General features: G+C 51.0%; 8 protein-coding genes across 8 annotated transcripts; 3 read left to right on the forward strand and 5 right to left on the reverse strand.

The window, feature by feature from the left end:
* Positions 1-421: 421 nt before the first annotated feature.
* Positions 422-1,873, reverse strand: COL26b_010901 (uncharacterized protein; the record flags this gene model as incomplete). Its single annotated transcript, XM_053183586.1, has 2 exons — positions 422-1,045; positions 1,118-1,873. 2 exons carry the CDS (start codon positions 1,871-1,873, stop codon positions 422-424), a joined length of 1,380 nt encoding a protein of 459 aa, XP_053032451.1.
* A 1,949-nt stretch (positions 1,874-3,822) lies between these two features.
* Positions 3,823-5,302, reverse strand: COL26b_010902 (uncharacterized protein; the record flags this gene model as incomplete). The annotated part of the gene is made up of 2 exons (XM_053183587.1): positions 3,823-4,344; positions 4,403-5,302. 2 exons carry the CDS (start codon positions 5,300-5,302, stop codon positions 3,823-3,825), a joined length of 1,422 nt encoding a protein of 473 aa, XP_053032452.1.
* A 1,753-nt stretch (positions 5,303-7,055) lies between these two features.
* Positions 7,056-8,822, forward strand: COL26b_010903 (uncharacterized protein; the record flags this gene model as incomplete). The annotated part of the gene is made up of 3 exons (XM_053183588.1): positions 7,056-7,464; positions 7,523-7,936; positions 7,993-8,822. The coding sequence occupies 3 exons, from the start codon at positions 7,056-7,058 to the stop codon at positions 8,820-8,822; spliced, it is 1,653 nt and encodes a 550-aa protein (XP_053032453.1).
* A 333-nt stretch (positions 8,823-9,155) lies between these two features.
* Positions 9,156-10,667, reverse strand: COL26b_010904 (uncharacterized protein; the record flags this gene model as incomplete). The annotated part of the gene is made up of 1 exon (XM_053183589.1): positions 9,156-10,667. The coding sequence occupies one exon, from the start codon at positions 10,665-10,667 to the stop codon at positions 9,156-9,158; it is 1,512 nt and encodes a 503-aa protein (XP_053032454.1).
* A 2,164-nt stretch (positions 10,668-12,831) lies between these two features.
* On the reverse strand, positions 12,832-13,470 carry COL26b_010905 (uncharacterized protein; the record flags this gene model as incomplete). Its single annotated transcript, XM_053183590.1, has 1 exon — positions 12,832-13,470. The coding sequence occupies one exon, from the start codon at positions 13,468-13,470 to the stop codon at positions 12,832-12,834; it is 639 nt and encodes a 212-aa protein (XP_053032455.1).
* Positions 13,471-14,921: 1,451 nt separating this feature from the next.
* On the reverse strand, positions 14,922-15,734 carry COL26b_010906 (uncharacterized protein; the record flags this gene model as incomplete). Its single annotated transcript, XM_053183591.1, has 1 exon — positions 14,922-15,734. The coding sequence occupies one exon, from the start codon at positions 15,732-15,734 to the stop codon at positions 14,922-14,924; it is 813 nt and encodes a 270-aa protein (XP_053032456.1).
* A 1,971-nt stretch (positions 15,735-17,705) lies between these two features.
* COL26b_010907 (uncharacterized protein) lies at positions 17,706-18,353 on the forward strand (the record flags this gene model as incomplete). The annotated part of the gene is made up of 2 exons (XM_053183592.1): positions 17,706-18,101; positions 18,168-18,353. 2 exons carry the CDS (start codon positions 17,706-17,708, stop codon positions 18,351-18,353), a joined length of 582 nt encoding a protein of 193 aa, XP_053032457.1.
* A 5,386-nt stretch (positions 18,354-23,739) lies between these two features.
* On the forward strand, positions 23,740-26,086 carry COL26b_010908 (uncharacterized protein; the record flags this gene model as incomplete). The annotated part of the gene is made up of 6 exons (XM_053183593.1): positions 23,740-24,065; positions 24,214-24,323; positions 24,367-24,390; positions 25,161-25,174; positions 25,228-25,894; positions 26,049-26,086. The coding sequence occupies 6 exons, from the start codon at positions 23,740-23,742 to the stop codon at positions 26,084-26,086; spliced, it is 1,179 nt and encodes a 392-aa protein (XP_053032458.1).
* Positions 26,087-26,944: the final 858 nt, after the last annotated feature.

Genomic DNA, 26,944 nt, shown 5'->3' on the forward strand with positions numbered 1-26,944 from the left:
TACTGCTAGACTATACTTACCTTGAACAAGACATCTTATTTCTTTTTGTAAGGCCAGGTCTTGACGATCATCCCTCAGCGGGTGAGAAATAAATTCTTTACGCATGATTCTACCGGTCTCAACACAGCCTTTAACACTAACCAGTATTGCGGTTTCCTTCTCTCCAAGGTAGAAAAGGTTGGAGTGTTGCACTTTAGCGTGCCCGACGAGGGCAAACTTGCAACATGGCTTCAAAATGTTGCGGAGCGCGAGGTGCGGATTGAGTGACGAGATCGACTTAGGTTTCATAATATTTAGTTGGCAACAAAGTATGATTACGATCATAGTCAGCTCTTGGGCCGCAAGACATCGCTCAAAACGCCAAACTCCTTCCAATGTACGCGCCGCCGTAGGAAACCTTTAGCCATCAAAAAATGTAGGATCATGACAAAGATTTCTTCCGGAGTCCACTGTCAAACGGCAAAGCATTTTCTCCCCCGGAGCTTTGATACTTGTTCCAAGCCACGCATCCATCTCGGACAGCCGTTGGAATGTCGTACTCCTGTACCGCCTTGGGCTTCACCAGGAAGTTGGCAATAAGACCTGGGCTGGCATGCCAAGCAGTATGACAGTGAAAACTCCAGGTACCGGGGTTCTTCGTGTCGAATTGAACAACAAGATGGCCGTTTCGACGAAGAAGCTCCGTATCGGAGCGAGCTGGGTTCTTCTTGTTGGTGATGGAGCCGTTCCAAATACCGTCGCCCTCGGCGAGGATTTGGAAGTTGCCCCCATGGATATGCATAGGGTGGATGGAGAATGTGTTTTGAACAATGACTCGAACGTGGCGTACATCATCAGGCACAGTTGTGAGGATGTGCTGCGGTTGGGAGAGATAGTCCGTCTTCCCGTCGGCTGCCTCCAGTAAGAGAGGTCGACTCCAGTCTGCTTGGAAGGAAACGTTGTTCATCAGCCACAACCAGTTGCCGGTTGCATTTGTCTTGTAAGACACATTGTAGAAGACGGTCATTTCAGGCTTCGCGACGCGCTTTCTGAAGAGCGGCTTCACCTTTGGTAAGTCATACTGCAACACCCTGTCAGTATTATGTACATAGCAATTCCGGGTTCAAGTACGACTTACATGGCCACAAGATGAGTTGGTAAGCGCATAAGGAATTTCAAGTGCAGCGGGAACGGGTACAGCGGTTGGCGAAGCCTGGTCATAGAAAATAGTCGCGATAGTCTCGTTGACGTATGTGGTCGCACATCGCGATCTCATGCGCATGGCATACGCAGAGGTGGGGTCACCGGTAGCCTTGACGAGCACCTCAGCTCTGCCACCTACACCGAGAGCGATGTAATCGACCTCGTATGGTTCTACAGGCGTCCAGTCCATCGTTGTCACAATAAGCTTGTGGTTGTCAATCGAAAAGACTTGGATGGCCTGGGCACCGGTGTTGATGAGGCGCAGCTTGTGGGTCTTGCCAGTCTGGAACATAAACTGTGGCTTAGGAGCATTGTCGTGGCATGTGGCGTCGGTGATAGAGGGAAACTGGTAGGGCGACAGAGAACAATCGTACGGATTCATGCCGTTGATGAGCTGGTTGGCCGAATGTGGGACTGTGACGTTTTCATCAGTACTAGTCGAGATGGCGCCCTCTGCGATGCCTTCGTAATCTCGGTGGTAGAAGTCGGAAAGCATGATGGGGCCGAGATCAATATCGTAATCGACGAATGTTGGACCGTGAATAATGATTGGCCCCCATAGCCCTCCGGCGTATTGGAGTGCATGATGGCCGTGCCACCAACTTGAGCCATAGGTGGAGGCCTTCCATCGGTATGTGAAGCTTTCCCCAGGGACTATTGGGCACTGAGTGATGCCAGAGACGCCGTCCATCCACGGGGTCTCTTGCTGGTGGATTCTATGCGGTCGTCAGCGAGACTCTCAAAGCAGGCTGAGCCCGGGAAACCCACCCATGCCAGTGGATAGCTGTGCCTTCTTCCGGACCAGTGATGTTATTGTGCACTGTGACTTCTACGATGTCACCCCAATTCGCCTCAATCTGGGGCCCGGGAAACTGTCCGTTCACAAGGAGAAGTTCCTGTTCTGCAATGCAACGATAAAAATGTGAGAAACGGGACGGTCCGAGTGAAGGATTGCGCAATGCGACATACCGAATCCATCAGGGGCTGCCCAGGTTCTCTCCACCGTCCACTCATACTTGCGAACAACGCCTGTGTCAGGCACGTTTTCCGGGTTTGACTTGCATGTGCGGCTACCCCACGGGGCTTCCTTCTTGTCTCCGGCGGGGTCATAGTCTCTCCATCGAGGCAAGCCGGTTGCAGCTACGTAAGATACGGAGGTCTGTGTGCGGGCTTCTTGTGAATGCGCTTCAGCGGAATGTGGGAGGCCAGAAAGAAGACCGAAGAAGCTGAGGAGGTTAGCGCCGGCGATTGAAATCGGGCCCCAGAGCCGAGTCGGACCACAGAACATGAACATACCTTAGCGCCGCTGGTACCGACAACTTCATTGTGCCGACCTAGGTACACGATAGAGAAAAGCAGTCTCTTTAGCGGACACAAACCAATTGCGTAGAGAATACAGTTGATGATGGTCAGACTCGGTGTTCCATGGCATCTCAAGGCACACGAACGTCTGACCTTTATGTTATTCCAGGAAACCCCGATGCACGATGCGGAGGGGCCGGACTAGTCGGCGACAATATTCTAGATGCCAGCAATGCCTGCGGCTGAGAACACCTCGTCAAAGCCACAATTTAACTCCATGCCTGAATTAGTTTCCGAGGTGTCCACGACCTGGTTCTAGGACATCGGGTAGGTTCGTGGCGCTAAGCATGCCAAGCGCGGGAGCGAAAGGGAAGGATTTAACTGTTTAGACCGAGACTATACTCAGCTCGGGCGACCCGACTCTGGGGTCCGAATCGCGTGTCTTGGAATGCATCCTCAGAATGCGGTCAAAAAACGCGTTGGGAAGAAGAAAGCCCAAGTTTGTCTTACGTTTGCGTCGTGGCAATGGCTGCACCGTCGTGGAGCTACTGCAAAACTGGTTGGGTTAGCCAGCGCCACGGTATCCCCTTTGGACGCATATCCCGGAACGGATTAAGCGCAAACTACCAAAGAAGTAAAGCAGGACAGACGCGTTCCAGACGCAAGTCAATATGCGTTACATCCAGTTTCTGTAGAGACCGCAGATACGAGCTTATCCAATGCAGCCCGAAAACAGCTTGGAGGGCTGAGCCCACGGGATAGAGTAATGGTACGACCATGGAATAGCGTACATCCTTGTCGAGTGTCTTGGGCGGAAAGTCCAGGATGACTCAGATATCACAGCACCCGAAGGCACCAAGGGCCCCAGATGACCTGACAACGTTGGAGGCATGCATGATGATCATACCAGGCATGCGCTAGAGTCTCACGAGGCATCACAAGGCATCGTTGGAAAGAATGAGCTTTTCACTGCTGCGGCAGGATTCACACTCCATGCTACGTTGCAGGCAGGAACCCGACGGTGTACGAGTGACGGATGATCTACAACCTTGCATGCTTGCCAAGTTCTTTCCAGCGTTGTCATACCCGGTAGAACATCACCGAAGAAGAACTATTGTCTTGGGACCGTTGAGACTGGGTTGGGACGCCATCATTGTGAATCCTTAAATGTAAATCATATCAATCTATGGGCGTGTTATGCCCGGAAGAAACACCCAAAAACTCCAGAAACATGCTAGACCCCGTGTAAATGCATCATTGAAACCCAGCCCTAAAACAAATTGATTGCTCAACGCCTACCGTTCACGAGATTCCAAGCTGCCGTGTTGTAAAAGAAGTTTACGAATGAGTGATTCTCCAGAAATCCTTTTGGCCAACCTGCTTGATTTTCGCAAGAGCAACCAGAAGTCCACCCACAAGCATGGTCGTGCCAGCAAACAGCTGCGCGTACAGAAAGTCGCCTTTTCCGAGAGTAACGAGGCTTCCACCGATGGGTGGACCAGCCAAGCAGGCAAAGCTGACGACAGTAAAGACCATGCCGATTCTGACGCCTAGTTTTGACATGTCGGATGTGACCTCGCCCATGGATGCCGTGAACAGAGTCTGCACCGCATTTACGGTGAAGGCGTAAGCAATGACCCAGACAGTGAGACCAGTGGTGGAGTGCACGCCGATCCATGCATAGACGTTAAGGCTGCTAAGGAGGGTCGAGATGACCAGGGTCCTCAGAGGCTTGATAGACCTGTCGGCAAAGTACGGGGGAATCAGGCGTCCCGTGATGCCTACAGCAGACATGATGATCAGAATCGTCAAAGCGCCGTTGTCATCAAGGCCAAGGTTCTTGCGGCCGAAAAGGGGGACCTGCAGAGGAGTTAGCACCAAAGAGTATTATTTCGCATATCCAATCAAGCCTGCTCACATAGTAATATGCAAAGTACGCCCCGAGCAAGGTGAAGAACATGCCGATCGTAAAAAGCAGATAAGGTAGCTCCTTGAAGGCAGCCAGCTCAAGGAGTGGCCCAGAGGAACGCTTCGTCTCCTTTGGTCGTGAGATGAGAAAAATAATGACGCTGTTGAAGAGCACCAAAAAGCCCATAGCGCGGAGAGTCCACGCGATGCCCACCGCAGGGACTAGCTGGCGTGCCATGATGGTGAAAATGACAGCTCCGATGGGTGCACCGCAGGAGCTGATGCCGAGAGCAAGGCCGCGTTTCTTGGTGAAGTACTGCGAGACTAACCAGACGAGGGCAGTGAAGTGCATGCCATTGCCGATACCCGTCGCAATTCCCTGAGATAGTAGTAGTTGCCAGTACCTGTCAGACCAAGAAGCGCCGAAGATGCCACCGATTTGAAAGATGAATCCAGTCAATAGTGTAGTCCTAAAGTACCCCGCGTCGATGGCCCTTCCGCTGACTGTACCGAGGAGAAACAGCAGGAAGATTTGCATGGATCCAATCCATGAAACGTCAGACGCCGTTGAGCCGTGCAACTTCTCCACGTAGAAGGATTGGAAGACGCCAAAGGCTGTAATGAAGCCAAAGCCGTCCAGCACGAGAAGGAAGGCAGACAAGACTTGCAACCAACCAACGAAGCCTCCGTCAGGCGCGTCGACGATAGCCTCAGACTTTTCCTCATCGGTATGGCTTGATGATTGCTGGCCTTGTGAATGCCTCTGATCGGGCTCGTAAGGTTGGAACTCTTGGTTGCTCAGCATATTGGTCTGCTTGTGGGTGTAATGATTATCGGTCAGAGTCATCTGGTCTGGATCTGCGGCTTGCGCCCCGTATTCAAGTGCGGGTGGACGGACGACGTTCTCCATGGTAATGAACTTGGCTATGATTGTGATGATGATGCAGAAAGGAATGATTCAGTCAAAGTGTCCGCGGAAAGCATGGACTAAGCGACGTGTCAGAAATCGACAGCTGGAATTTGATGAAGCATTCACAGTGTCAACGAGCGGGGGCATGGCCAAATGTTAACAAAAGAAAATACTCCATCTCGAGCCCGCGTCTTCATGGCAAAGTTGCCGGTCCGTTCACGGCGAGTAAGTTGTCAAAAGTCGATATGCACCGGATTTAGAAGCACCGGGCACAAGCCATGACCAGCCTCGACCACGACGCCGGCGAAGCCATGCTAAGCCTTCTACCAGCCTAGACTCAGCAACCACGACAGATAATCTGGGGCGTTCAAAAACTCCCATCGTGGTCGGACAGATTATTTTGGTGCATTTGCCCTCCCTTCCAGCCCTAAGAACCTGCCGGTGCCTAGACATGCAAATAAGAAGCGCTAGAATATGTCGTGTCTTGCAATTGGGCTGATCATGCCTGGCCTGGCACTAGTTGCCGACGGCTAGTTACATGCAGCGACGACAAGCGCTTACGGCTAGGCGGTATCATCCTAGCGGGAATGTCCTTGTAAACTGCTGATGTCCTTGGCATCTGATGATCGCATACGATCTAGCGGGAAGACTGTGATTGGACAAGTTCCCCAAGTGTCATGGCTGACAAGGATGGAGACCCCTGCCATGAGGCCTGACAAAGGGAGCCACATATTTGGCTTGGCTGATACTTTTCTACCATGCAAGTCATAATATTTTCTATACCGAGCCTGCTTGACCGTTTGAGGCAAAACTGAAGTCTCAGCCAATGGCCAGAGCTTCTACATCTGTTTTAGCTGCACTATTTTACTGTCTGTATAAACAAGCCATGCAGTGATCGACAAGATCGCATCCGCTCTGCCAAGTGCAACGATACATGCCGTCCCCACTTGACGGACAAAATTCCCGCCCACCGGTTTCTCAGGCGTGAACTTTACGGAATCCAAGTACCATATCCCCGGGACCAACTGCCAGCGAATACATGTGCTATCGCAGGGTAATAGCGACTACAGAATACGAGAGCTCGCACAATATTTCGTAACAGAATGACGAAAGCCGGCATGTTTTCCTGGCGCACTTGGTTCCATACCATTCGGCCAAGCCAGTTTGATCGGCTGTCGTCGGTGACAATCGCTCGGTATGCCCGTTCATGACCGACACGAAGGTAAGCCTGAGCCTCGATCTTGAACGTGGCGCCCGGTCCTATTCCTATTTTGAGGTTGACTGAACCTTAAGTCAGAATGCAACCACTCTCGCACGACAGAACGTCAGCCACAGCTCGAATGGGGAATGATGGGGAATTCTTGGCCCAGACTGTGCGTGTTCGACGTGTTCAGCCTTCAGCTTGGGGGCCTCTGGGGTGTCCAGCCGGGCTAGTCCGGGCGCCACGTTTTGTTCCAGTACTCAGGTCTGAAAGTCTCCGTTCAACATGCTGTATGCATTCGGCGTACTGGCAGCCAGGTGGAGATGGCCTCAGCCTTCTAGAACTTGGCTTTGAAGTATAAGAAGATTATCACCAGACGCCTGATTTGGACCTGAGGAAACAAGACAACAACTACAATCACAACCACGACTCAGTGCATATATCTTATAATAATCGCTGCATCTCCTTTCCTCAGATTCAGCTTCTCTCATCAGTCTCTCAAGAGTCATATACCCACTGTTTTCCTATCCTTTCCTTTCTTAGTCTATTACAATGGCTGTCACCGCTCCCATCGTCGCTCCCAACCATGACGACCCCAAGAAGATGGTCATGGGCGACAAGCCCAAGCCCAAGCCTCTCCTTCAAGTACAAGCTCCTCTGAGCTGGCAAAAGAGCGTTCTCGCAACTCTCGACACTGGCTTCTCGCCTGTGGACACCAGCAAGCTCAAGAGTCCTTTGAGGGCATTCAACATTAACATGATCTCCGACCTTGAGATCGGTTCCCCAATTGACTCCTCCGAAGTCGAGATCCAGAGTCCTCTGAGAGCTTTCAGCATCAACTTGGCATCCGACGACGCCGTCCCCGGCTCTCCAATCAACCCATCCGACCTGAAGAGCCCTCTGCGAGCCGTTAGCATCACAACGGGCCCCGCACTATCACTCGACGCCGCCTCAAGCCAAGGTAAGCAGCGCCACCAACAACGTTGCATCCACACAAGTAGCTAACTATTGGGTTGCAGATAACTTCATTGTTGCAAATGATGAGAAGATCAGGCTCCAGAGCCCTGCTGATATCCCCACACCTCCTCCCGAGGCGTCCTCCGAGACCGAGATTGCCCACAAGATCATGGACATCTTCCAGTCTTACGGCAGACACATCCTTCCCGAGGGTGAGACTGAGCACACCTGGATTGGACGCAAGATGTTCCTTCCCCGTGTTGAGCAGTACATCCGTGACAATGTTCCCATCAAGATGATCATCCCTTCTTTCCCATGGAAGAGCATCAACCGTGTGGACAAGGTCATTGGTGTTCTACCTGATCTCGGTGAAGATCTTGCGCTTGCTAGACTTAATGCCCTCTGCGTTGACATCGGCAAGGTGTACCAGGGTGGCGCCGAGGTCCACATTGCCACCGACGGTCTCGTGTTCAACGGTATGTCTTTCTCAATCCCTAGCCTCAATTCCGCTACTGAAACTAACCCTCGATAGACGTCGTCGGTATCTCAGACGATGAGACCTGGGAGTACGGCTCCACTCTGATGGACATGGCCGCTAAGAAGGGCTACAAGGGCATCAAGCTCCTCCGTGTCATGGACTTCCTGGGCATGACCGACGGCCTCGGCCCCATGACCAAGGAGCAGTACATGACCCAAGTCGACGAGGCCCGCAAGCAGCTCGAGTCCCAATTCGGCAATGCCCTCGAGGAAGTCCGCAAGATGATCGACACTGACAACGATACCCTTATGACCTACCGCGGCTTCATCCGCTTCCTCGAGGTCGACCTCCGCAACAGCCCCGTCGCCGCACACGCCACCTCCGGCCACAAGTACCGCAAGGTCGTCAAGGAGGTCGCCATGAAGATGATGATGCGCGCAGAGTCCTTCACCAAGATCATCCTCGCCACCTGCCCCGACTACGTCCGTCTCTCCATCCACCCTTCCAGCGGTGCCGTCAAGCTGTCTATGCCGCTCCTTGTCGAGAAGCACAACCCGGAGGGCTTCCCTCGCACTCCCTGGCACAGCTGCATTGCCGTCTCTCTTGACGGTGGATACCGTTCCCTGCACGCTCGCGATGTTCGGGACACGCACGACCTGGTCATGAGGAACGGCCAGCCCTGGTGCTTCCGCGAGAAGTCTGAGCTGTTTGACCTCGGCGATAATGTTGAGATCGAGCACATGTACCCTTGCGGTATTGAAGTTCGCCCTAAGGATGGTGCATCAGGTGCCAGCCTCGGTGAGGCAGCCAAGGAGAAGTTGACGAAGCTTGCTAAGCTCCAGCCCGTTAAGGCTGTTGGCTTCGCCGATGCTTCTACCTTCTAAGTGAGCCTTTCTGTTTGAGATTAGTTTTGGCTGGCTAGGAAAATGGGGATCAAGACTCACAGGCGGTATTTCTTGGAAGCATGGCATACAGAACAAGGCGTTTTTGGGGTGGCTTCGTGATATGCCTTTACACATAATAATATGCATATGAAGACTGGATGATACTTTTGCTAGAAAGATTCAAATGCTAGACAATATTCATCACACTTTTTTGATCATCACCTAGGTTGCATGTGCTTTCATAATGCATTCTCATTCATCATTATTTCTTACTTAACTTAAATACAACCCAGCCTCAAACTATCTCAACCCTAGGTACTCAAGACAGAATCCTTAAGCGAAGCTAGAGGCAACAACGAAGCTGGCGTCGTCGTTGAATGAAGTCGCAGAGTCGAAGGTGTGAACACCACCGTTGCTCGCCGCGTAGCCAACGTTGTTGTAGTGGCGGAAGTAGCGAGTAGGGTATCCCCAGGCGCGGATGGACAGACCCTGGCCGTTGAGGCCGGACTGAGGGCAGAAGGTAGCATCTTCCTTGAACTGCTTGGTGCCGTCGTTGGCAGCAACCTGAAGCTCAAAGTTGTAGTGGCGGATGTAGCTGCCGGCAGTGTCCTTGGACTCGAAAGAGTAGCAGCCGCTGTTACCGAGACCGGTGCGGACGGTCCAGCTGGCCTGTTGCTTGAGAGCTGTGGCACTGGAGGAGGTGACAACCTGGGTGTTGACGGTGGCGCCGGTGTGGGCGATGTATCTGTCGGTGTAGCCGGAGGTGGTGACGCGGAAAGAGTAGGAAGAGCCAACGGTGAGGGCCTGTCCGCTAACGAGGGAAGACGTAGCATACTTGGCCGCCACGATGTTGGCCTGGACCGAGTTCTCGGTGGCATCAGTGGGGTATCCAGAGGTCATTACACCCTCGTAGAAGGTTCCCTGGGCACTGATGCTGTTGTCACCGCCAATGCCGAGAATGATGGCACCCTCCTTCTTCATGGGGTTATATCCCGACGCCGTCGGGCGGACGCCGCTGTAGTATGTTGACAGCGAGCCAGAAGCGGCGTTCGCACCACGAATAGCCCACAGGTTGGGTCCTCCCTTGATGACCGCGGTAGTGAAGCGGGTCGTGATGCTCGGGTCATTGGCGTTGTTGCCCGAGCTGACACCGGAGAACAGGCCGTTCTCAAGATCAGCCATGATCCAGGGACCGCTGCCGGAACCGGTGCCCCAGACAGTGCTGTCACCGAAGTAGATGGCCTCCATGTGGCCGTTGCCAGTGTCGGTGCTGCTGGTCTCAGCGTTGCCGTAGTCAAAGCAGCAGCCACCGTTGTAGTGAGTTCCGTCGAGAACGGCGTACATGCCCTCGGCCGCGTCGCCGGTGGCGGTGCCGCTGGCCTTGTTGTTGCGGTATCCCGTGCCGGGTGAGATGAAGACGCCGTACGCCTTCTGGCCGTTCAAAGTGACGGGTGCACCAATTGCACTGGCCAGGTTGTCGGAGCCGTCCGCCTCTGGGCCCTTGAAGGCACCTCCCGGGGCTTGAGTGAGATGGTTTCCCTTTCCAGACTGATCGTAGATGATAGTGATCAGGCAAGTAGTGCCGGAGCAGAACGTGTCTTGAGCGGCAGCATTGGCAACACCGCCAGCAGACAGGGGCGCGATGTTGAGGGTGACGCCATCAGAGCCACGCTTGACCTGGTACAGCGAGCCTGAGTACGCGCTGTAAAGAGCTCTGGTAGTGCTGTGAGCCGCAATGCAGGGCGTGCCGCCGGAAGAGTAGATATCGCAAGGTCCGGCAGAGACCAGGGAGCCGGTGGCAGCGAGGCCCAGGGCCAGGAGGCTTGGTCGAGAGAAGACGTGCATCTTGGATCAGTCTTGGCAGGGGAATGAGAAGCAGAACGTTGGAGCTGGATCGCCTGGTGAGCTTCTAAGACTCGATGCCGAGAAGCTAGGCAATGCTTGGCCTTTTAAGTGTCGACAATGTTCATCAAGTCTTCCCGTCTTTTCATGATTTCTATGAAGACATCTCGTTCCTGAATGGAGAGCAAGGGGTGGCACGCGGTCCTCCAGTGACGGTGAATTCCTCCAATAATTGCAGATCGGATTGATTGACTAATGCAACCTTCCCCACTGGTGATACGCGTCCGCTTGGACTCGCCTTGACAATGTACCATTATTGATGAAGCGGATAGCCGAATTGGCTTAGGGTGCGGGGTTGGCGTTGAAATCCATCGCAACAGAACCGGCGCCGGCAGTCCTTGTCTTTAGAGATGAAGCGGTCCAATAGAAGGATGGCGTTCCTCCAGAAGACTGCGCGATTATATCTCACGAGCAAGACAATTTGATCGCATAGAAAAATGATCTAGTGAAAGGCAGTTAAAGGCGGGTAGATCTCGTCCCAACTGTTGATCTTGAACTTGTTGTTTTTTGAATGCCGAAGTACCCCAGACCCCAGACCCCGGACCGACCCCAGTGTGTGGAGAAAGCCAAATCATGGCCAAGAAATTTGTGCCCAATGGCGGAATGCGACAAATGCTTGTTTTGGAGAAAACAATGAAGACCTTGCGGGGATGTGCTAGCTGCCGTCTCGGCGACACATGGGATAAACACGCAGATGGCACCTCAATCATGTCTAGAACAACTGTCAATGCTTCACATAAACGAAGATCTTTCAAGTTAACGACGATCTCTCCTCAAAACCAACGACCTCTACAATCAGATGAGATATTTCAGTCATATGCGCTGATGTCTTCAGAACTGGCCGGAAGCTTGGTTCTGGCGGATTTTCCGACGGTCGCATTCGCTCAAATTGGCCAATGGAGCGCTTAACAGCCACACGGTCACGAGGAAGAGTCCGGTGCCGACGTAGCCGTGCTAAGGTCGCAATGCACGCCAGCGACTGGCGCATTTTCCGTTCCCGCAGGTCCAGTTCAGCTCAGCAGAAACTAAGCACTCGATGGGTCGCCAAAGTCGAGCCGCGCCAATGGGTGAGACGGCGAAGGGCATGATCAGGCCAGGAACCATCACGTGTGAAAGAGCGCACGGACAAAGATCCGAAGCTTGACGATAGACCTGCCGAGATCCTTGGTGGATGCGGGACCGATCGAGATGGGCGTGAAGCCGAGGCGCGATTGAGAGAAATAGGGGAATTATGATGACATCTTACATAGGTGGCCGGCTTTGGGGCCGGGATATGGGCCGACGCCTGGTCTAGAAGCAGGATCACGGTTTTTACCACGATCCACACCCGCCAGGAAGTTAGTTAGGTACCTAAGTGACGATACATCAGCTTTTCTCGAATTCAACTCAGCCGTGTTTACTTCTTCCACTGGCGACTGCGAAAGGCATTGTTTGGCATCCATTTTCAGTACATGCTACGATAGTAGTACCACCTATTCGCAAGGTCGTCTTAACGTCCCTTGGCACTTTTTTTTTCAAGGCTTCGTTAAAAAAAGAAACACCGGAAGCATCGATAAGTAGAGTGAGACTATCATGATAGATAATAATCAAGAGACCGCCGAATTCTTTCTGTACTATAATAATTGCTTTTCCTGTAGCTTTACTCTACCTTACTGTCACTATCGTGGTTACCGATTCTATTGTCCTCGTGGTCCTCGTCGCTACTATCGTCTCCTAGGAGTAATGCAGGCCACAGGGATCGAGGATAATATTAGCCGCGCACACATAAGGAAATTAGACGGTCACATAAGGTAAATAGGATGGCACACAGTATTCGATTATGCTTGAGACTCCTGAAGCTAGATTATTTTGGTGTTTCGAATTCTTGTTGGTTGTTTCCTATCAACAGCCATTTGGATTACAGGTAGCAACTTCTCTTCAACGCACAAGGGTCCTTAGAGCAAATAGCCCTACTGGTTGAACCACACAATAATTCAAACACTGGCGACGAAAAGACCCCACCATTGCTGTCGCTCCCTTCCCTGCATCCTCCTCCAGGCAATCAGGAAATGATGGCCTTTCTGTAATAAGAATAGTCCATCGTCGCGACAGTATTGGTTTTGCTTAACTACCAGTTGCACACAGTCTCCCCGGTCGGGTACCAGATTATGGAGTTCGTGAGAACGACGCCGCAGTTACCGAGATCTGCCCGAGCAGCGTTGTAGCATGTTTTGTGGCCGACGTCATGCCAGATACGGTGGGCTCTGGCGTGGCCGGTGTCGACGCAGATGCTCTGCTTGCGGCCGCACGAAGTGAAGTCGAAGCATCCATCGCCGCTGATCTGGATCCTTCCGCACTGGCCACAGTCGTTCCAGCGGCCATAGTAGCCCCAAGTTACTACGGCGCCGCCGTTCACGGCATTCACGTAGCGCTGTGAGAAGAAGTCGAAGGCAGCGTTGAAATCGGGGCAATCACCCTGGCCGCAGGGGCCGCTCCTTTTGGTCAAGCCGTTGGCATCGGGATGAGCGTCGATGAACTTAACTAACTCGAAGCCTAGTGTCGTGTTGGTGACGTCTATGGCTCCCTCGGGGGTGTATGGGACGAAGTCTTCAAGCTCCTTTCCTTTAAGCGGCTTCGAAACCTCGGTCACAGCAGGCTCTGGGCCGCCGATGATGGCAGTTGCGGTGGAATCGGCGGACAGCGGACTGGCGTGGACGCTGACCGCGGCGGCGGCAATGGTGATGAGGACTTGTTTGAGGGTAGTCATGGCGAGATAGAATTCGACCGGTGACAGAAGAGAGGGTGATTGGCAAAGTAGAAATCCAGTAAGATAGAGAAACCAGCCAGTGACATACTTTGTCCGGTGTAAGCGATGCTGGACACTCTCACTGCAAACGATGAGAAATGCTTCAAACTTTATAGTCTGCTGACCTGTTATCTCGCTTTAGTTATCTTCGCTGGAGATGACCGAGCAAACACACTCGACAAGGAATCAGTTACACATCGAGGTTCGTTATGGCTCTACATCATGTAGTCAGCTGTTAGCTGCGTCGTAGGATTGCGGCGTTGCCTGATTTGATTCTCCTAGTCTCCAAAGTTTCAATTCTTGTAGTTGATAATTCCATCATTGTGACAACGTCTCTGCGGGTCTTGAAATTGACATCTCTCTTGCGGTTAGCTCACTGCGGCTGACAACAGACTCATAAGCTTTTTGATCTGATGTCCCGTTTACGATTAGGCAAATGCGGCACGGATGGATCTTTTGCAAGGTTGCTTGGGTTTTAAGTGGCAGCCTGGCAGGGATGAGGGTGAAGAGGGGAGGTGGGAGATGGGATGGGACATGGTGCGGCCTTTAACGCACATAAATCTAGAACGCAGGCTAGAGCGATTTGGAAATATCTAGTGTTGTTTGGGGGTCTACAATTGTGTGGTGGCTGCACTTTAGGTTGTGCAGCATTGCAGTAGCCCGACTTTTTAAACGCACTCAAATGCCTTATATCCTTCGCTTCTATGTTTCTGGTCTAGACGTCGGACCTTGATAATGGATGTATGCAACCTCAATCTGAGCGAATGCAAACCTTATGTTCCATCTTCACACGGGAAAACCAACCCATTGACGGGTTGATCTGGGTACTTCAAGGAGCTCATCTTTTCATTTGGTGCTCACTTGGTTGCATGATGTTACATCTATCACTTCTCCGTACAAAGGGGCCTACATTACTAATAATGACCTAGCACTGTTGCACATTCAAGACTTGTGGGATGATCAACCCTGCTCAATAGTCTATTCAGAATGCGGAAGGAGGATATACCCACGGGAAAATTAGGAGGGAAAATTGACAACGGACTCCGCCGCCAAGGCCGCAGAGGAAACTCGTATGAACCACTTGTCTTGAAGCGAAAAGATGATCTATTTACAAGTTCTCCTCGCCCTGAAAGCTTCGTGTCGTAAGTTAGATCAACATGGTCACGGTTAGGGGATACGATGGCATTTGTAAGACTGACCCAGTGATGAATGGACTTTTGTGTTTTCGATGCTCTGTGTTTTTGAGTCTTGTGATTCCTAAGGGCAATGAGAGTCCGCGAGGTCTTCGGTGTCTTATGAGCCTGAATGATGATGGAAAATTCAGTGATAACTTCAATTCAACATTTTCGATGACAAACGTCAAAACCTCCCAGCTACTCGTTTTAGTACATCAAGGTTTTCAACATCGCTAGTCAGATAATCTCAACCGGAACCCCTGGTTTCAGCCACTTGACCTTGTCATCAACACCCTCATCCTTGAAATCCTTAGCCAATCCTTCCTCGAACTGAGTGAAATGACCCCACGACTTGTCGTAATGCATAGGTACCAAGTGATCCGCCTTGATCTCTCGGAATAAACGAGCCGCCTGCTTGCCGTCCATGGTGATCTGCAGCGGCGTTTCCATGTCGGGAAGCTGCACATGGGCGAACCCAAGATTCATCATGGCGATGGGAACGTGGAACCTGTCGGCAATTTTGGTCAATTCGTCGATGAAGACCGTGTCGCCGGTGAAGTAGATTGCGCTCGGCAAATTGTTCGGTCCACTCCCGAAGTCATCAGAGGATACTAAGAAGCCAATGCATTCACCGCCGGGCAGGTGCTGGCACGGGGTGGCTGTGATGCGGAAGACCTTCCCGCCGATGCGTCTCTCAACAGTGTCCCATGGCTTCATTCCAACTACCGCCGGGCGAGGTGTGAGATTCTTGGCTCCGTCCATAGTGGTGAAGACGTGTCGACCGTCAAGTAGCCTACGGCCCAGCTCATCGAGATTGTCGGGGTGGTCTTCGTGGCTCAGGAGCACTGCATCGATTGGAGGAAGCTGATCAAGCTTGAGCGCGGGATCTTCGGTGTTCTTGAGGATAGTGATGCCCACGTCCCATGTGGTGCCTGCTGGAGAAAAGAAAGGGTCGGTCAAAAAGCGCACGCCATCGATCTCAAGGATAGCAGTGGCAGTGCCGATGTGAGTGATGCTCACTTTCGGCTTGAAGTCGGTTCCGGAAGACATTGCTGGAGGTTTGATGAATGCCTGTCGTTGGATCGGGATCAGGGGTTATTGATGGATGATTCAACTGAAGGCGAAAGCTACTGGATGGTGTTGTGGAATTTCATGTTCGTTGGGAGACTTGTTTCGAAATCCCCTATATATACTATTAAAGGGTGTGGACTTTGCAGGCTCCGGCGCCTCTGGGAGATTTCAAAGAAAGCTTTCTCACGTCTGACGACCCCATGACTTACAACTTGCAACCATGATTCAGCAATGGCCGTTTTGACAAATCCATGTAAGCCGCCGATTACCAACCCAAAAGCATCCGATGGTTGGTAGCCCCGCAATGAATAGACACCAATTTTGCATGGGCTGAAAAGTGGGTTAAATAACAAGAATGTTAAAGTCACTTCATTTACTTTTGAGTACGAATGAGGTCATCGGTGACAGCTCCCCCGCTTGACCTCTAGAACTATCTGTCGGCCCTTAGGTCTTGGATCTGGTATTGTGATTGACTGCGCTTATATTATGAGCTTGAATATCACTACAATGTAGATAATTCACGTACGAGGGAACTATTCTGAGAATAAGGTCTTGCCAGGCATTATGTTTATGGAACTTTAGGAGTGCGATGCTCGCTATACGTGGATACCCAGTAATTTACACTCGAGAAAACGCCCGTTTCTATGTTTTATCGCCATGATCTTGGTATTACTCTCTGAGTATTTTGCCCTTTACAAAGTGTGACTTGTCGTTTTAACCGACAAGCGAGCTTTTGCCTTTATCACAAAAGCATGGCCATCACAGTGAGAATCGAACCACCCCACAGGGTAAAGAGAGGCAGCTTCATGCCGACCTGGAAGTAAGGAATGCCTACGTACAGAGAAATAATGACATTTATCCAAACTGCCAGCTTCTCTTCTATTAGTTCGGGAGCACCATATTTGGCCCACTTAAGGTTGAGCAGGCCTGACAGATGGTTAACTTCGCTAACGTGACGAGGGTTTTATGAACTCTACCGAAAGTGAGAAGCAAGGAGTTGCAGCCGTCCCAAGCTGTCTTGACGATCGCCTTGGGGATAGAATACTCTGGATCGGATGGTATGGCTTTGATAGCGCCCTTGATCTTGGTCTCACCGGTCTTGAGGTGCTTGGGAAGGATTGCTACATTGAGAAACGCAGCAGTATAGAAAAAGAGAGGTTTCCAACCGCTGAGGCCTAGCATTTTCGAGGTAGGTAGGTGGCACGTGTAATGGTGAAGGAGTAAGATGACGCGGATGATTGCATGCAGAGTTACCGAGAACCTTCAAGATTAGAGAATCATGTTGGTTTTGACTTCGAAATCTCCTGCTGTTAGCTGATTGAATCAGTATCCTGTGTCAACTCGGGACACGTCGATCCGCTTGCGGCCCCATGACTTGCTTGTATCATCAACCGGGAGTCATGCTTACGAGCCATCACTAATCGGCAAGAAGATTTGTCAGTTGTCAAAGGCCAGAGATTATCAAGCTTAGAAACAATAATAATGGATTCTTTGCGAATCTGCTGATGGGTGTTATTGAGTCATGAGCTTTACTGTCGTCGTGGTGCAGGACGAGCGGCGGTGAGTAGGTGTTTCTGGGCAAGTGAGACTCTGCGCTTGACCAAAATAGGATTCATTATTCGCCAAGACATCTCCGTTCAGCCTTCATTGCAAACTTTGGTGGCTTCCGATTGGCCATCTCCTATCGATTCGAGGCCCTCGATCGTTCTCCATCATGTGGGGGAATCTGGTCTTGGCGGAATATGTTACCTTACCTGGCCTAGCGCGATCCACTCCTGGGGAACCCATGCCCACCATCACAGACCGAGATCCCGGCACATTTCTGTATGAATATGACCCAGGAGCCAGCAATAATCCAGGCGGACTGTCAGACGATTTCCCGTATTCTCTGTTCACATCATCACTTGTGCAAATCAGTGCTTCTCGAAGTTTCGGCTTACAATAATTACCATGACGTCTGCAGTATCGATGCGTTCCATGCTTGGCGTGCCAGCGTCCACGGCCTCCACGAGTGACAGCGTCCTTGTCATCATCGATGCTCAAAACGAGTACGCAAATGGAAAGCTCGCAGTCTCAGGGGTCGAAGCATCTCGGGCAAAGATCGCCTCCCTGCTTGAGAATTATCGCGTCGCAAAGGCCCCGGTCATCCATGTCGTCCATGAAGTGCCAGCTGGCGCGCCAATCTTTACTCCTGGCACCGACCTCGCTGAGGAGTTTTCGGAGCTAAAGCCGCTCGAGGGGGAAAGCGTGGTCACCAAGCACTTTCCTGGCTCCTTCACAGGTACAAACTTGGAAGATTTGCTGAAGGCTACTGGAAGGAACAAGGTGGTTTTGACTGGATACATGGTGAGATGATTCCAACGAAGGGAGCTTTTTGAGAGTGTACTAGACTAACTTTCCCTTACTTTGCAGGCACACGTCTGTATCTCAACGACCGCTCGACAGGCCAGTGAAAAGGGGTGGGACGTGATTGTCGTTGAAGATGCGGTCGGTGACCGCAATATCCCTGGAACCGGCGCTGAGGAGTTGACGAAGGTTTCTTTGGCCGAGATTGCGGATGCATTCGGCACCGTAGTCAAGAGCACCGATATATTGTAAATCAAAAATCAGCTTAGCAGCATTGTGCTTGTATGCAATATTACATCCTCATATCCTCGTTGGTATATGATCTCAGCGTTCCTCCTCAACTGCTCACAAATGGCCTCGTCACTGCCTCCAAACATTTCCAACGCACTCCTCGCAATATGCAAAGGAAAGAAGGCAGAGGCTGTGCCGTAGAGTTTCATATCCTCTCGCATCAAATAGCCAGTGCTTGCAAGGATAGAATTCGACAGTTGGAGAACCTTTCGGGTCACCGTTTCGCTCTCGGGGCGATCGCCGTCTATCAGAAGATAGTCGTCTGAGATATCTGGGTGCTGTGCTGTCAATCGCTTGATCTGAGTGGCGCAAATGATCCAGAACGCCCAGTAGTGACTCAATGAATTAGCCACGGTGATATTCGGGAATTCAAGGCCGGCCTCGGACGTTGAGGTTTCTGCTAGAAGCGTGAAGTCTCCCATGGTCGCTTTTGCTGACATGTGCCAGTCATTTAGGCGGTTGATGGCTTCCACAAACTGGGTCACAGCTTGCCGTGCGGCAGGTTCGCTATTGTCGCTGCGGTGATCGAGCATTTCGAGGATGGAAGGTATGACGCAGGCCTCACTCAAGAGGATCTGAAGGGGGTCTTCAGCTATATGGCGAAACGGCTCTGCTTTCCATTCAGGCGCTCCCAGAAAGGTCGATTTCCGAGTGTCGAAGGCATGGAGAATCTGAGATATCAGCGCACATGACGTTATGGTGAGTCCAGTGTTGTCATACTAGAATTGGTCGGAATCCAACAAAAAGCTTATGGGGTGTTCCTGATGCGTAGAATTGAGGCGGGCGGAGTTGAATGAGCTCCCCGATGCCCCTCGCGTGCACTGTTGCTGCAGAGCTTGATGTGGGAAAGAATTTCTGCGACAGTCTCCTGTCAGTGTATTCAGCGAAATAGGGACCAGAAGTGCACACCTCTGACAGGAATAAGCACATGATAGCCGCGGATATCTCGTCATAGTTGTTCGGGTCATCGTTGGCGTGTGGGATGAGGCGCCCTACAGCCTTGAGTGCTGAGGAGTGCGCTGCAATGGCTTCATGAACAGGGGCTCGCCCGCTGGGGCCTCTGGCGATCAGCGAAATCCCCAGAGCTTTGATGGCGGAGGATAAAGGTCCGTCATGTCTTCCATCTGCTCCGACGAGTCCTCGAAGAACTTCCACCCATGCTCCGCATATTCTAGACTGTGAAAGTTCTGAGTTACTGGACATTGATCCCAACTCGTTGGCAGGGACGAAGTTCTGTATGCATAGTGAAAGCACGTCGCTGAGCGGCCAAGTCAAAGCCCGAGTCGGAGGTATCGGCTTTTGATTCGTGTTGTTAGGGCGTCTATTTTGACGTGGCCGCGTCTTTCGTTGGCCTGAAGCGACTGAACTGGGTGACGTGGGTTGTCGGAATACAATGTGTTTCTTGTACCCTGGACAGCCGAGGCCGGACAAGACACACTGAGAGCAGGATGGCTGTTTGCCGTCGCACTGCCAAACGAGGGGTCAGTCAGGTCTTTCACATAATCTGCGGGCCCTTACACCAAGTTTTCGTCTTCGGCACTCGTCGCAGACTGAGTGTTGTTTGGTTTTCATGTTCGGTGAGTAGCCAGACCCTTCATGAACATTCAGTGCCGCAATTCGACACAACTGTGCTGGTCTCGCTGCCGGTGATGATGGAAGGAATAGCTCCCAATGCGACGACGTGGGGTCGCTGGGGTTTTTGTGTCCAGGGGTACTCGCATCCAGCACTGACCACCAACGCCGTTCGGTTAGGGGCTCCTTCCCTTGAGACTCATGTTACCTCCAAAAACAAGTGCAAAGTCATCACAATCTTTCTATCTTCCAATTTGTTAAACCATGGGAAGATACGGAATGTTTTCAAATCTGATGTAGTTTCATCTTCGCTACCATACACGAGAATGGTACTAGAACAGCGCTTTGCTTTCCGGGCTACACATAATAGCATGTCTGCAGCTCGGCTGCTAAACATGTAGGCGGAATGAACAACAAACGGCATTGGGTAACACAAAACTCGACACAAATTTGGATGACTATCATTGTTTATCCAAAGAAAGTGGATCTGATGATTTTCATTTCTGGGATACATGGTAGAGCTACCATGAGGAGCTACAGAGCTACCGCGATAACAGGTCCACATTGCCTCCCCGGCCCAACATTGTACTGGAGCCCACCACTCCAGAGCGCAAGTAATCTAGTTGCAGGAGTTCGCGCACGGAAAGCCGTTAGTTTGACAGGTTCCTCGGGTTTGCCCTGCGGCGACTGTGAAGATGATGAATCATTAAGTAGGCATTCAGTAAACAATCGGATTGGCTTGAACTTACCCTTGCAAGTCAACTGCTGCCCAGCCTTAACGTCACAAGCGCAGCAGTCAGTTTGTTTGGAACAAGCAGCTGGTGATTTATTAGCGTTACTCTCAGGTGTATATGTCGAACCAACTTACAACCAGCAACGCCACTTCCCCCATCAGCAAAAGCACCAGCAACCAGATAGCTGGCAAGGAAGAGAGAAATAACGCGAAAAGAGACCATTTTCGAGATGAGATGATTCAGCTGCGGAAGGACTTGTTTGTAAGATGTGTGTAGCTTTCAGATGAAGAGAGAAGTGTTGAGTTTCTGAGGTTCGCGAGCTGGAAGTATCTATCCAGTCTGCCAGCCTGTTGGGAATTGAGTCTTTATATCATGATTGACCGGAACTTGAGACGTCGAGAAAGTGCCCGGATCGAGGTAATCCTACCATCATCAAGTCAAGGCTCCCTCTAGGGCTTCCCCTGAAGACCTAACTATGAGATTCCAAAGGACCGAAAGAACACCAACTTAGATTAACTGTGCTCATTCAACACGGACAGCGCGCATATTATTGAGTTCAGGTATTTTGCCTAATATCAGATTATTCCAGTGAATGCCTCATGTGCTCTTAGCAGTTGTGGGAGAACGATTGCGTAATCAAACTTTACTCAGACCAGGCCAAGGTTATGAAGAGAGCCTAAGGGGCCTGTAAGGATAGGCTTGTCAATAGCGGACGGATTAAAGTCGCCGCTACTGCGGAAAAAAAGCTTGTTCTCAGTACGCAAAGTCCTGGAGCGCTTAATTTCGAGAGAACAGCCAGACGATACGCGATTTATCATACATTTACATTGTGAGGTACTTGGGTGTACAGTCACGACATCTTCTCCCATCGAGTCTGCGAGACCCTCGTCTAAAACAACTTTCAATGAACCTTCGCTCTGGTGTGACTTGCACAGCAAGACCAGTGACTCGAAAATGTGATTCATTGGAGCCATTGCTGTGAAGACAACTACCTGTTGAGGTAAGAGCAAGCTTTTTGTAGGGTCTCGAAGGACGGTCTCATCACAGGTGTTCCTGGTAGAGTCAAGTTGTCGATAGACAGGATGGCACGCTGACGTGTCACCGCCGGAGGTATCTCTGGAAATAAGGTTTTGTAGCCGACTCCGAGGCGAAGTCGGTCCCCGACATCCAATTAGCATGGTTGAGGCCATCGTGACAAACCACTCCTCGTCCCTACGAGACTCTAGAGCCGTCTCGTATTTGTGCTTCAACGGCTGCTAGAGTCACCAAGCCGGCTTGCATGGATTGACTTGATTGATCTCAGTCGCGACCGGTCCAGACCCGGGAAACCAACTGGTGTAAGGGTTGTCCTCACTTTCATAAATAAGAATTCGATCTATCCCAATAGGGTCTCCCATAACCCAAGTGAATGAGTCAGGACAGACATTCCGAAGGAAAGTCGCATCCACGTCGATTGCCTATCTTACCAGCCCAGGGTCATAAAAGCCTAGAGCATACTTACAATTCAGCAGAAAACATCAATGATTCAGCAGAGCGAAGACCAAATTCGGAAAATGTACATCGTCCCCTTGCCACCTCTCAAATCCATCCCAAGTCGAATCTGTTTCCGCAAGCATTTTTCAACCAGCTCAACACTTAAGAACACGGTGCCGCGCTCGAATGTCAAGATTATGTCCCCAAGATCCACCGGCGAGGATTGGGGGCAGATAAGATCCAGAACAAAATCTCTTGTCTCTGTTCACCGGAGACTTATTGACCTGGTAGTCCAGCCCCCAGGTCAGTCGCTAGGTCCCAAGATGTTTTGACGGCGGACATTTTCAGCAGATCGAGCTCTCATCAAGTCTCTGAATCTGAAAACCACGTGTGAAACTCTAGAAGCCTGAATTCTGATAGCTCGAGCGTCTCGTGAGCCAGTTGATCTAATCAACATCATCTGCAACAAAAGAATCGGACTGGAAAACACGCTGAGAATACCCGAAACAGACGATGTCTTTGTACGATCTATCCCCAAGACACGCTCCCGTCTCCGATTCCCCACCTCAAATCGGCATTGTCGATTTCGAGTTTTCGGGGTTCTTTCACCTCTTGATAAGTTCTTAAATAACAACGTTGAAAAGAATGGAGATTGGCTAAAGGAGATGTACGAACTGTACCTCAAGCGTCTGGAGGACAATGCCGTGCCGACACCACTCAAAAGCATCAGTCAGGATCATTGGCAACGGGCGACGTTCTTGGAGAAGCTCCTAGAACGTATCGCACCGTGGTGGCTGCTGGATAATTATAGGGCCGAGGAAAGCAACCACGAGCTAAACAAGGCCAAATTGAAAGTACGGGAGTGCCTAGGGAGGTTATGTAAGGAAGATTGAGTTTTGCTATCCGGGCGGGAAATGGGCATAGACGACGTAGGGATAAGAAGAGAAATAGAGAAGGCAGGGACAATAGCGACAACAGAAACGAAAGTAATAGCAAGACTTTTGAAATAAAACAAATTGTTGAGCCAAATATAGGAAGTTGGCCGCCCGGTTAGTCAGACAAATTGTAAAACTCGTCAGATTACTCTTGACCTTCCAGGAGAAAGTCGCTAGTAGAGCATCCTTCTCAGTACAGACCACTAAGAACACATGGAAAAGTGCTATGTGAAGCCGGCAATTCTCTGTCCTGATTTTTGGCTTCCAATCTCAGAGTCAACCTTTCATTTGGTAGGTGACTCTTTATGGCTCGCTGGTGTCGAGGTTGGTGTTACGATCCCTTGTTCGGCTGACCCAAAGCAGAATCGATACGGTCCATCAATTGGCGATAGGCGATCCGCATGTATCAAGAGATAGGACCAATCAGAAAACTAATAATTATGGGCAACCCGACACGGAACACGTTAACAGGGGTAAGACAGGCAGGCAGGCTACAGCCTGATTTCAGAATTTTCATGAGCGACCGTCAATATTTGCCTCAACTCTTTTCATACCTTATGTGTTGCCGCGAGAGCTACGAGTGGAGTGACCTACTGTGGCTCTTTTGCTTGCACGCAGCCAAAATCACTGATCATGAGCGACCCCCTGAGCATTGCCACCGGCCTCATAGCCTTGATTCAAGTAACGACCGAAGCGACCGAGTATCTCAAAGATGTCAAAGACGGCGGCAGAGAGCGCACAAAGCTGCGAGATGAGCTGCGCAGCGTGACATGTCTCTTGGAAATGCTCCATGATCGCGTCGAAGACCAGGGCGAATCCGAGAACGAAGACGGCCTGAAGCCTGCCGCGATGGCAGCGTTGGCAGGCCCGGACGGACCTCTGGCGAGGATGAAGGCCACCATGGAAGACATCGTGTCAAAGCTGGCACCTCAAGCTGGCTTTCGCAAACTTGTCCAGCCGTTTAAATGGCCTTTTGATAAAAAGGATATTTTAGAGTTATTTGGGACGATAGAAAGGCTCAAATCACATTTTATGCTTGTTCTTCAAAATGATCTATTGTAAGGCATAATTTAAGAACTTGATGAAGTTGCTAACACTACCTGATAGGACAATTTCCAAGCTTACCAGCGAAAAGGTTCACCAGGTCGGCAGGCAGCTCGAGGACATGGACCTTGAAGCCAGAGTTCAAGAGGCGGAGAAAATTCTTTGCTGGATCAGTTCGACTTCCTTTCGGTCCAAACAAGCTGACGTGCTACAAAGTGTCCAGCCTGGCACCGGTAAATGGTTTCTTGAAACTCAGGGTTACCATGCTTGGCGTTCGGGAAATGCCAATCTTGTATGGTGTCCTGGCATCCGTAAGATACACTGCTCTAGATCACCTAGCGGTGTGATATTGTTCTGACATAAAGTATAGCTGGTGCTGGAAAAACTCGACTAGCGTATGTTGACGAACGACGCCACGTATTTTTGTATAATTGGTTGCTAATGAGACCAGGTCCCTGGTCATAGATGCTGTCGAGACTCAACTTGATGGCTCCAATAGTCTTCTGGCATATGTCTACTACGATTACAATCATTGCGAGTCCCAGACCCAGTCCGCCGTAGTTTCCAGTCTTTTGGAATATCTTCTTCGACGCGCAAGTCATCCACATTTGCCTGAAGAGGTCAAGATGCTTTACACAAAACACGCCCTGAAAGGAACTCGTCCAACGCTTAAACAACTTTCTGAAGTCTTCAAAAGGCTCTTCTCATCATACAACAATATTTTTATTGTCATAGACGCTGTTGATGAATGCGCGTCTTCGGACCCGGCGGCTTTAGAGCTAGTCAGTGCTCTTCAGGCGCTGGGCAGTAATGTTCGTCTTCTAATCACCTCACGTACTTCGACGAACTTTGAGAGTTTCTTCAAGGATGCCATACGTATAGATGTTGTAGCTAATGATGAGGATGTGCGACTTTATTTGGAGAGGAATGTTCCAACGCACTCCAGGCTAGCGAGACACATCCGTGCAGACCCGAAATTGCAGGATGACATCGTCACAAGCATCGCTCAGAGCGCTCAAGGAATGTAAGTCACTATGCTAATTTTATACGATCATTGGATTGGCTACTGACATCTAGATGTCTTTAAGGTTCCTTCTCGCAGCGCTCAACTTGGATTTCCTCTCCCGCAAGCTCACACGTCGAGATGTTCGCTCTTCCCTGTCAATTTTGCCCAAGACGCTTGATGCAACATATGAGCAAGCACTCGAGAGAATTCGTACCCAGGCAGAGGAAGATGTCGAACTAGCCGAGACAATCATTCTGTGGATCCTATGTGCCCGACGACCCCTAGATGTTCACGAGCTCCAGCATATGTATGCGATCCACCTTCTTACCCGCGACGAGGGTCCAAATGCCGAGGCCATTTTGCTTGAAGATGACGACCTGCCACCTGAAGATATTATCACCGGTGTTTGCGGTAGTTTGATCGTGGTCGACAGCACCTCCAAGACAGTCAGGCTAGTTCACTACACGGCCCAGGACTATCTCAACCGCACATTCGGAGGCCATCTGCATGAGCCGCGAATGGAACTCACGAGAATCAGCCTAGAATACCTGCAGCTTCTCAACTTTGAAGAAGGACCTGCCTTATCAGACAGCGTGATGGTGGAGCGATTGGCCAACTTCCCATTTCTGGACTACGCCGCCAAATACTGGGGAGCTGAACTCCAGGCGTTGCAAATCGAGGAGATCTGGGAACCCGTCAATCGCTTTCTATCGAACGACGTCGCCGTCAGCGTGGCAAGTCAAACATGGAGTCTGCCTCGGCAAAGATATGCATATTGGAGCAATGAATTCCCCAAGGGTGTCCCCGCCATAGTCCTCGCGTCTTCATTTCAAATGCCAAACGGACTGGAAAGAGTTGTCGGGAAAGGAAACGACATCGAAGGCCATGGTAGCGACAAGGAAACCGCGCTCATCAGATCAGCTCGACTAGGGCATGAGGATAACATCACGGCATTGTTACAGCTCGGGGCTGACGTCGCTGCGACTGACATTGCGGGTGAAACCGCGATTGATGTTGCAACTATCGCTGGCAAGGCATCTGCAGTAAAAGCTCTGATTGACGGGGGTGCCAATGTAAACACGATCACAGGCACGGAAGGCTGGTCGCTTCTCATGTCAGCCGTTTCCAGTGGCAGTATCGAGACTGTGCGGCTGCTGATAGACTCCGCAGCTGACGTTACAGCACAGACCAGCTGGGGAGAGACGGCTTTGAGTCTGGCAGCGCTGAGTGGACAGGAGGCCATCGCGAATCTGCTCATGGATGCAGGGGCCTTTCTGTCACTCAACCGTGCTGGGAGAAGGGCGACACTGTCAGCTTCGAGGAAGGGGCTCGTGACTCTTGCTACCCGACTGTCCCTTATCGCAGTTGACTATGGGGCTGTAGCGGATGCTGGAATCCCGCGTGAGCCCGTTGCAGCCCCGCAGCAGCTTGCCCAGATTGCAGAATTAGAAGAAGTACCAACTGCTGAGATGACGGAACCCGAAATTGGTTTCAGTCTCGAACTTGCTCTAGACGGTCTATCATATCAAAGGGGTTTTCATCGAAGGTACGATATCTTGAAAAAGCTGGGCAAAGGGCACTTCGCGGAAGTATTCTCCTGCGCCAGAAAGACCACAGGCGTTTGCTACGCAGTGAAAATATTCACTGTCGATGCAAACACCAGGTGGGTAAATGTTGATAACGACAGACGCGGTGGCATCGGTAGTCCGCCTCAAGAAATCCTAGCCCTCACGGGCTTGAGACATCGGCACGTGACAAATTTAGTGGAAGTTCTGGTATCGGACGCTA

The sequence above is a fragment of the Colletotrichum chrysophilum genome (genome assembly GCF_026319265.1).
Source record: "Colletotrichum chrysophilum strain AFK26 chromosome Unknown scaffold_124, whole genome shotgun sequence".
NCBI lineage: Eukaryota > Fungi > Ascomycota > Sordariomycetes > Glomerellales > Glomerellaceae > Colletotrichum > Colletotrichum chrysophilum.